The 10129-nt window shown below is 39.0% G+C and overlaps 1 protein-coding gene across 1 annotated transcript; it reads left to right on the plus strand.

The window, feature by feature from the left end:
* Positions 1-4372: 4372 nt before the first annotated feature.
* On the plus strand, positions 4373-9356 carry RB195_011641 (uncharacterized protein; the record flags this gene model as incomplete). Its single annotated transcript, XM_064193157.1, has 3 exons — positions 4373-4507; positions 6383-6525; positions 9194-9356. 3 exons carry the CDS (start codon positions 4373-4375, stop codon positions 9354-9356), a joined length of 441 nt encoding a protein of 146 aa, XP_064050740.1.
* Positions 9357-10129: the final 773 nt, after the last annotated feature.

Raw genomic sequence — 10129 nt, forward strand, 5'->3', positions numbered from 1 at the left:
AACAGTATTCCAAGCATTAGGACCAATAGAATGAAGCTCACTGACACTGGCATTCACACGCTCCATTAATGTCAACAACAGAGAGGAATCATGTGAAGATACTTCCACAATACCGTATCCGTGTTAAGAAATAGTTACTATTTAAATTTTTTAAATTTTACTAAATTACTTACAAATTACAATTTTATTTGATTTTGTGGCATTGAGGATTTTTATTTTCCACCCAGGAAATCTGTTCATGAGCCACCAGCACTGACGTTATCCGTCTGGATAGTCTAGCTTTGAATTCCAGCCTTTTTCCAGATGGCAATGTCAGTTGAGGCGTTATAGACGCCATCTGTCAATCACTGTTGGACTCATTCCGGAAAAAAGGAGAAATGCACTTGGTTGTCTTTGCTGAGAACTTTCCTACATTTAAATGAGTTTCTGCAGAAAATCATTGCCTTTAACTACTGTATTCGAAATTTTCTGTGATTTCTCTTTTCACAAATTTTCTCGGCCATTCCAGAGTATTCGTTTTGAGTGCGCCTGGAAGAAGACGTGGTATCATGGTGTACACATTTGTTATTTTGTCAGACAAACAAATGTTCAGTGTTTACCTACGCACATCCTGTTTGCTGCTTTCCGATTGATTGTTGACTGTTTTGCAAGTCTTTTTGTCTGGCTTTGGTTGGGTTTCCTTAGAATATCTTAAGCCCCACATATTTTGGAAGGAAATTTCACTTTTTTTTTTGTAACTTTTAGCCGCAAATCTTCTAGTAATGGCTATGTGGAGCAAAAGTAGAATTAATCCTGTGAAATCGGATTTGTAAGGAATATGATTCATCTGGAAGTAAAATAGTGAACACGAACCTAAAAAAAACGAAGTTCTAGGACTTATTCCTGGAAAAGTCATTCAGAAAAAAGGGTAATTGCAACTGAATGTGTTTGCTTTCCTTTTTCAAGTTTTCAAATTCAATTCAAAGAAATTTTCAATTTTGGCCTCTCTACTAGAGAAGGATTCCTGTATGTCTAATGCCAGTTCCGCAGCAAAAATTTCTCTTCTTCCAATAATTCCTCGGGTAAACATCTTCATTCTTCGAAGAGCCGGCGCGTCAAACAACATTAAGCTGGTAATAACCTATGTTTCTCTCTTTTTTTTGTTCCTGAGAGGTGTTTTTTGTGCATTTCCATTTTTTTTACCTCTTCGTGAACATCGTTTAGCCTTATCTCAGGAGACTCATTCACCTCCAGTTACACCTGACATCTTTATGATCGTTCTAGTCCAAAATTCCCGTTCATGAAATGAATTTTGGACTAGAACGATCATGAAATGGTGGGCGTTTCGCTGTAACGTAAGCCACGCTGCTGGTTGCCCTTGCTCCACTCCTCCTCCTGCAAAACATAGAGCTATTGCTGAGCGAACGAGTAGCCCGTTGTGTTCGCAAGGAAAAAAAAACGGACGCATCCAGATAGTTCGGCGCTCGCTTGTTCTCTCCTTAATGACTCCTTCGTCGTCGTTGATGTGTCGTATACATTGATTCCTGCCCTTCTTGGTTACTCTGGAGGGAATATGTAGGGATAAGTTAAGCCTTTGTAACTAACCTACATATGTCTAGTCCTCAAATATGTTCATTCCTTTTTTAGAAATATATTTTAGTGATTATTTAACCCTATTTTTTAAAGTTTTCTTTTTGCTAGACATATGTGGTTGAAGGGTGGGAATGTCGAGCTTCTGCTCCTACTGACACGCGAATTCTCGCATTTACCTTTTTCAAATACTCATATTGAGGAGAAATGCCTTTGCGTATTATTTTTTTAAACGTTTTGAGGAAAACTATCTTGTGAATGCGTTTTTCTAACGAAATAACTATTTTTTCTGTTGGATGAACGAATATTTTATCATATTTTTCCAAATTATTATTTATTTTTTGCGAGGAAACTCCACAAACTATAGCGTCATCTTTCGAGAAAAATAAAATTTTGTTCAGCTTTATCTAGGTAGATTCGATAACTATCCTAGCTTCTGACTTTCGAGCGTTAGCCTCGGAAATATTTATTTTAATTTCAGGCCATCATTCAAAATAAATAAGTAGATGATTGTTTTGTGATATTCATAGTTGTTTGACTCCACAAATTTGATAATCCTCTAGAAAATCCACGAAACATAGCTCTAGATCTATTCGGATGTTATTTTTTGGGTTTGATCGCAAGTACGGTGCAATTTTAGCGATAAATGTGCATAATTTCTGGATTTTCCTTTCATTTCTATTCAGTTTTTATGTTTTTTTCTTCTTTACTAGCCCCTTTTTCAGGGAACATATTTGTCGCCTTTGCTCTCCTCCCACTCTTTTGGCTTCATTGAAGGTTAGGGTCAATTTAGCTGTTTACGTCGAATTCATCGTTAGACTACCGTGTTCGCACGTTCATCAACATTTTAGTGACTGCGACATAACAACGTATTACTGCTAAAAAGGAAAGTCGAGGGAACAAGGTTACGCCTCCATTACGTAATGAACGAATTCACGTTGATCACCTTAACTCCCGCTGTTCTTCGAAGTTGTTGAGCGAGCGCCAGTAATTTTTCCATTTGTGCTGACGACGTGCCACAGTCGCCCAGCGATTTCTCCTCTCACATGGGACTCGAAAAGCATCAGAATTTTCTTTGAAGGAATTCGTGAAGAAATCTGACCATCAGGGTGGTGGTCTTTCTGTGGTGCGCCTATTATCGAACTTTATTAAACGGATTCCGTTGGAAAGGAGGAATTCCAGCCGAGTCTATTGGACTGGTTCTCATCTTAGTTTGTTACGAGATAAGTTGAACCTGGATTTGAAAACTTTGCTCCTCTCTTTTTTCATTTTTTTTTGATTTTTTCCACTTTTTGGTTTTTCCACTTTAGAAGTTGGTGTTCTACTGAAGGTGTATCAGCCCATCTCGTTGGCGATCTCCCTCGCCAGCGTTTGGGATCCACTTTAACGTTCCTTTAGCCCTCCATTGCTTTTCTCGCAGTGTAATCAGCCCATCTATGCTTGGGTTTCGATACGTGTTCCGCTCAATGGCGAGTAGGCTGATGTTCCGTTCAGTGATTGCTACTTGAGTCAAAGTTGGTAGGGCTGGCTGGATGTTATGTGCGACGGTTGAACTTTAGAAAAATAAAGAAAGAAAAAGAAAAGAAAGAAGAGAAAAAAAAGAGAAGAGCAAAGTTTTCATGTCCAGGTTCAAATGATCGGTAAAATAACGCACGATGTACTGAGAGATAAAATTGCGCGTTCTCAAATGATTCAAATGAAAACTCGCGATCCGTAATTGCCGGGCACATTTGCTCCAAACGAATCTACCGTAAAGTTCTGCGCCGCAGAACACTCGGTCTCGATTTACTCCGCCCTCGCCATCGGAGTCCTCTCCACCTACGTCGCCACATTGGCAGCTTTGCAGTCATCCGCATCGGTCGCAGAAAGAAGCGGCGGATTCACAACCGCGACGCTTTCATATGTGACCGTCTACGCGATATTACACCAAAATCTCCTTTCTCGAACAGTCACTGTGCTGTCAAAAGTACGCAATTTTGCGTGACCTCTACATACTGCATAGGTTCGACTACACTACATAACAAGAGAGTATAAACCGTAATGTTAGCAGCAGCTAAAATTCAAAATACTCATTTGTTCTAGAGAGTTTGTTGTAATTTTTTCTTTTAAGACATCTATTTGGCTCTGTTTATCTTTTAGGTCAGATATTTCCGAAATTAAAGAGATTTTCCTTAGTTCCACACAGTACTCATAGCATACATTGCTGATCACGAACATAATGTCGCGATTCTTTCTTTACTGTACGATTCAATTTTTCAAATTGAGAAGATTTATTTATGAAATAAAAACAAACAGTGATATTTATCGTAACCCACTCAACGCGTGAATATGTAGACATATGTTTTTTTTGTGTGGTGAAATTTGATCCTATCTACCAACATTGCGTACACAAACACTGCTCTCCGAGGCCGTTTTCTTTTGCGCAAGCTTCAGCGCTTTCTTCCACAGCGCTGTAAGGATCGTGGGCGAACAATTGCGCTGGTTTTGTTTTGTTTTTATTGTTATTACACTATGCTCATGCTCGAAAATGTCGTCAGCAGTACATACACACACCACTTTCACTTGAAATTTTCTACAAAGTTTGATAACACCAATGTCAATATAGATGTGTTTGAAATTTTTTTCTTGGAAAAATTCTAAGACCGAGCACATGCACTGATAATTTTGTATTTTTGTCGAGGCATTCATTTTTTTTAGATGACACAACAGTTCCATGAAAATCGGACATTGCTGTTTTGAAAAAAAAAAACATTTGACCTTAATTAGACTGATTTAATCATCTTACAGTGATCTATCAAGGACAATGTCACTTTGGCCAAGATCACCGATGTGGGAGGATCCGTTCCGTGATTTCCCATTCGACATGCCTAGAAGCATGTTCCCATACTGGAGAAATGCTGATCATTCCGTGTTACATGTGGCGAACGAGACACAACAGGTTTGGCTCCCATATTTCATATTTTATTAGGGGTATCGAAAAATTATTTTGTTTTCACGCATGCTAATTTCATATTTTTCTGACTGTGGATCATCTTCATTCTATAGATTCAGGAATGAAAGCTTCTGAAAAAAATTATGAGGGTGATTTATTAGATCATTTACTGAGAGTTCAAGAAAATGTGGTACAAAAAAAAAACTAGATTCAAAACTTAAGCAGATAAATAAAATAAAAAAAAACAATATTAGTCCCATATTTCTTTATTAGTCTGCCTAAGAAGTTTTCTAGATTGGACCTTTATTAATATGACATTTCGTCTTTTTCACCATCTTCCGCAGCTTATTGTTCCAAAGGATGTGCAGCCGCTGTTACCACGCAATTGTCGCTACCCAGTATACCAACGATCAAGCCTACACCAGTACCAGTAGACCATTCCACCGTAACAGGTACAGCATCTGGGCACAGCGATCTCAAATGTTTGCAGTTTTAATGTTTGTGAGGAATGTGTGGAATTCGGATGGATCTCTTTGGATCCAGGACCTTTTTTGGAATGCAGCTTTCAGAAGAAAATTTCAAAAGTTGTAATCTACAATTTTTCTGCGAAACATCGACCTATACAGTTTTTAATGTCTGGAAATATTACACCTACGCAACTGTACCGAGCATCGGATGCGTGTAAAGAAGGTCCCGGCGGATTTTCTCCAACACGCTCCAATCATGCCTCGGGAGTGCAATTAGCGAGGATGCGTATCCTAAAAAGATTTACCTTCCTTGCTACCTAAATAGCGGACTGACTAGCTCACCTACCGCTATTCATACGCAGGATCACCAGCTAGGATACAATTCACGAGCTATTAAATTGTTTTGGAGAATCAGACACACATTCCCTGCATATCCACTGGACGCGTAATGTCTCGGAGGCATTCGTGGAGAATCCGCAGAGACCGTTTTTCCCGTTCCCAATCCGAAAAAGCCGCAACGTGAAGATAATGAAGGTTCCATCCGAGAGAAACCGCCATACTTGAATTAATAGAAAACATAGACTGAAGTATACCGAGGTTCCAAGACACAAGAACGTTTGAACCATTAGTTTCATAGTGTGTATTAGCAAAATACGAAAAAAAAGAGATTAATCTTATAATATCTGTTAGCTCTTATGGTTGTTCATTAGAAACATGCAATTTAATTAGATTTTTCTGTCAAATATCAGCCTCCAATACAGTAGTATTCATTTGTTCGTTGTTTTTTTTTTGCCCCTTACCTGCTCCCCTCACGCTTAACTCTGAACTCTGAACTCTCAGCATTTGGACTTTCCCTTGTCTTCATTAGCGAAACGCTTATGATAGATTCTCGAACCCAGTTCCTTTATGTCTTGAGTTTTTGGCAAAATATCTGTGGATTATGCTAAATGTGTCATCTCCGCTTATTTTCGAAGTTAGCTGGGGTTACGTCAAGAGGATCTTAAAAAAAGTGGGCAAGATTAAGTCGTTCTTCATTCCCAAAAGTATACCGTATACAATCTGCTGAGACATACATGTAAAGGAATCAGAAGAGATGGCAGGAAAGAAATTAGAACGGCCAAAAAAAGCTTAGAAAACAGCAGAGAGAAAAGAGAGGAGCAAAATGGGTACTTTGAGTAGTGATGCGGTTTTCCAAATTATCTTCAACTTTTCCAAAATCTTTTTCAACTTTTCGAAAATTATTTCAGTGTGTGGCAAAAGTCGCAGCTGATCACCTTTCATGCCTTTTAGTCGTATCATCTACTACGATGAAGTATTGTATAAATAAATTATAAACAAATAAATAAAATATATAAATTTAAGAAAGTTATTGTTGTTGTTTTTTTTCATATGGTCAATTTGAACCGAGTTTCAGGTGGTCAACAACGATCAGAAATTTGCCGTCTCTCTGGACGTATCCCAATTTCGTCCCGAAGAGTTAAGAGTTCACCTGGAAGGTCGAGAACTTGTCATAGAAGGGAAGCAGGAGAATAAGACCAATAATAACTACATGGAAAGGTAAATTAGGGTAATTAGTCGCATAAAATTTTCCGTTCATAGATGATTTATAAAGAAATCCTATGGCGAATAATCGCTGATCGAAAGCCTAAACTGTTGTTTTTCCGTAAAATTCAAATTCATGTATAATTTAGTCGAGTTTATAGCAAATTTCGTGTTAATCTGCAAATATGAGATTTTTGAGCACTGAAACTGATATTCGGTCGATTGATAGCCAATGTTAGGTCCCATTCAGTGTTGTTTTTCAAAATAATATGATCTTTTTTTCAAATTATAATGCTTTATTTGTTTGTTTACTCGCTCTTTTGTGATAGATAACATTTTACGCGTTCATTGTGAAAGACTACAGAAATTTGTACCAAGATGGCTATCTCTAAAGTGAAGAGGGTTTGTTGTGTTAAAAACAACAACACAACAACAAAAGGCTTGATTCTGGATAGAATATCCAGGAAGAAGATGTCTCATGCTGTAAATTTCTGCGAATCGCTTTAACAAGAGAAACGACCACCACAAACAGCCCAAATGTCAGCCGTCAGCTGTTAAAGACGAAAGAAAGTCTTGTGGCAAACTGATGCTGAAACTAAATTTTCCTGGAATGATCAAAGCCAGGTCAACTGTCACATACTGGAAAAGTATAAGCAATAGAACAGAGGAATTTCAAAGGACGGTCAGCTGTTTTTGCCAATAATTCACATATCCAGAAAATTGTAGAGAAAATACTGGAAAAGTGGTAAACGTTGAAGAAAAGCTATGTACATATATTGCCTGATCAGCATCAAACTTCACTATTCTCACCTCCATCCAGAATTGACATCATCTATGTTCGAAGGCAGCGGAACAAAAAAACGGTATCGTGAAAATAAAAGTAGATGGGATACCTGTAGGAAAATATAGAGTTCAGGGTGTTGAATGGGAGTATGACTGTAGTCCCGCTCAATCCCCCCTAATCGTCCTGAAAAACGGCAAAGGAAACGGGCTTTGTTACTGCGAAGTACGTGAACTATTCCAACTTTGCGTACGCACCGCATCCGCGAGCGAGCGGTCAAAGATCGATGAGCGCTCCTTACCAGGATCCTATTCGACTAGATGCAATAAATAGGCTTCTGGACCTACTGAATTCTCTCTAATTGTCCTGAGAACGTGTACAGTGGGGCGCGTTCTAAGGTACCTCGTAGAAACAAATGTCGTTCCCACACCGTTTTTCAGGACGATTAGCGGGAACTTAGCGGGGCCACGCTCACATTCGCCACCTGAATCCTAAACTCATATATTTGCTCACAGAGATCTAGACATAGTCAGTTTCGTAATGGTTTCGCTGGCTTTAAATCAAGTACACTCCCTTTTTCTTCAGGTTGGTTTTTTTGTGGTTTTTGTGGAACAAGTTTTCCTGTTTAAAAAAATCTTCGCGATTAGACATGTATTCCGGGTATTCAATTTCAGTTGTATTTTTTTTTCAAGCATATATATCAACTGTAGGGAGATGGATTCAAAATTTGATTTGTTACATTTTTTTGTTTTTTTGTTATATTCCCGTTTCAAGGTAAGGTTATCTCGTCTCCAATGCGGTGGAGGAACGTTAACTTTAAGCGATGCATGCAAACATCCAGTGGTTTTTTTTTCTGGAACCTGCGGTGGGAATCGTGCTAAAGGCAGCATATACGAATCTGGGGTGGTACGGATTTCAGGTGGAGTATCCGTATACGGGGTCGTAGATTATGGAGACAGGGGTGGGTCCGCTCATCTCCCCCTGAATCACTACAAGCAGCCGGCCCCTGAATGCTGTTTTTTACGATGCCTTCTGTTGCAGCGCGCCACCCTTGCACGCGTGGCGTCCCTTACTGCCTATTGGGGCAGTCCGAATTGATTTTCGACGAATCGCAGGGCAGAGGCGGCGCAAGGGGTGGAGCGTTGCAATAGATGGCGTCGTACAAAACAGCATTCTGGAGGCGGCTGTTTGCAGTGATGAAGGGAGAGATGAGCGGAATCACCCCCGTCTCTATAATCTACGACCCCGTACATGGATACTCCACCTGAAATCCGTACCACCTCAGATTCGTGGTATGCTGCTTTTAAAGGAGCACACGGCGACCTTGTCAGAGCTCTCTTCATCGATTATTTCTCTCTGTTTTTATTCAATTAGGTAATATTTAAAAAGTAAATTTTGGTGGAAAGGTTAGTTTTTAATAAAATGTCACTATTAGCATATTTTTTTGTTATTAATGTAATGTTACTTGTTAATTTTTTTTTGTGTTTCTTTTAGTGAACTGCACAGTTGAAAAGAAAAGGTTAGGAACTGCACATTTTTATGCTAAAAAAAAAAGGAAAAAATTGAAAGTAAAAGTTTGGGACGGGACATTTTCTCATTCTGAATTATTTCTATTTATTCTCTATTTTATTTATTTTCATTCTTATTTTATTATTTTCTATTTTTTTTTTGTGGACACAGTAGTACACACGTCCACGACAAAAGCTTTCAACCACCGCAGATATGTCAGATTTCCAATGTTATCGTAAAATTTTGGTTGTATATTCGTCCTGTGTTAGAATTTAATTTAAGTTAGTTTAAAATAGAAATTAATCATTTTTTCACAGATGATCTACGAAGCGTTGCTTAGAATTTTAAAAAAAACCATAAAAGTTTGGTAAATTTATCCAATAATGATTTCAGATCATTCACTCGTAAATGGACACTTCCGGATGGCGTAAATATGGAAGGGATTCGTAGTGAACTTAACAATGTTGGACATTTGACGGTTGAGGCACCAAAAATTGGACGTGAATTGGAGCAGCGTCGTACGATTCCTATTCAACGAGGCCCTAATCAGCCATGATACGGTCAAGCACAACACAATGTCGCTTTTTTAAAATCATAAACTGCTACTTAACACTGCTATATTCTTCTTTTCTTTTTTTCCCGATGCCTTACTACTGTTTAACATAGACGTTTTTCCATTTCAACCATTTTACTCGATAAACGTTCCTCCGCGTAAGAATGCGCAACCTTTTAAGGGCCACTAATAGTATGTGAGCGAATTAACCACCCTCCAGGGCAAAAATAGGCTCTTACCATGTTCATTTCATTCCAGCACATTTTGATACTTCGTCAGCACGGAACTTTGCTCATTTGACTGAAATGGCGGGCGGGTGTTACGGCCTAACGCGACTATCCACATCTTCGCCGGGGTGTGTCGTCCTCAAACATATCCGAGCCTATCCTGTTCGATCATCGACTAGAGTTCGCATAGAATCTACCCATCTGTCGCTATTCCATAAGGAATTTTAAATTTCGACTGAACTGCCTCTCAACCTCAAGTATCCTCAGATCTTCCTTCACCGCCTCCATCCAGAACTTTCTTTTACGACCAGGAGACCTTTTCCAGTTAGGATATGAAACACACCGTGAGGACAACTTGGACAAGACGACCAGGTTGTCTCCTCACAACGTGACCAAAGAAGCGGAAACGGTTTTCCGTGACTCCTCAGGAAGCCGGGTAAAATGTTGATGTTTCCCATCCGCTACAAACATATTCACCTCTGAATAAAGTTCTGCGTTATGGCACACCATCGGAACATTACCCAAAGAAGCGACCAAAAGTGGCCTGGC

Source organism: Necator americanus, chromosome III, assembly GCF_031761385.1.
Source record: "Necator americanus strain Aroian chromosome III, whole genome shotgun sequence".
NCBI classification, from domain to species: domain Eukaryota; kingdom Metazoa; phylum Nematoda; class Chromadorea; order Rhabditida; family Ancylostomatidae; genus Necator; species Necator americanus.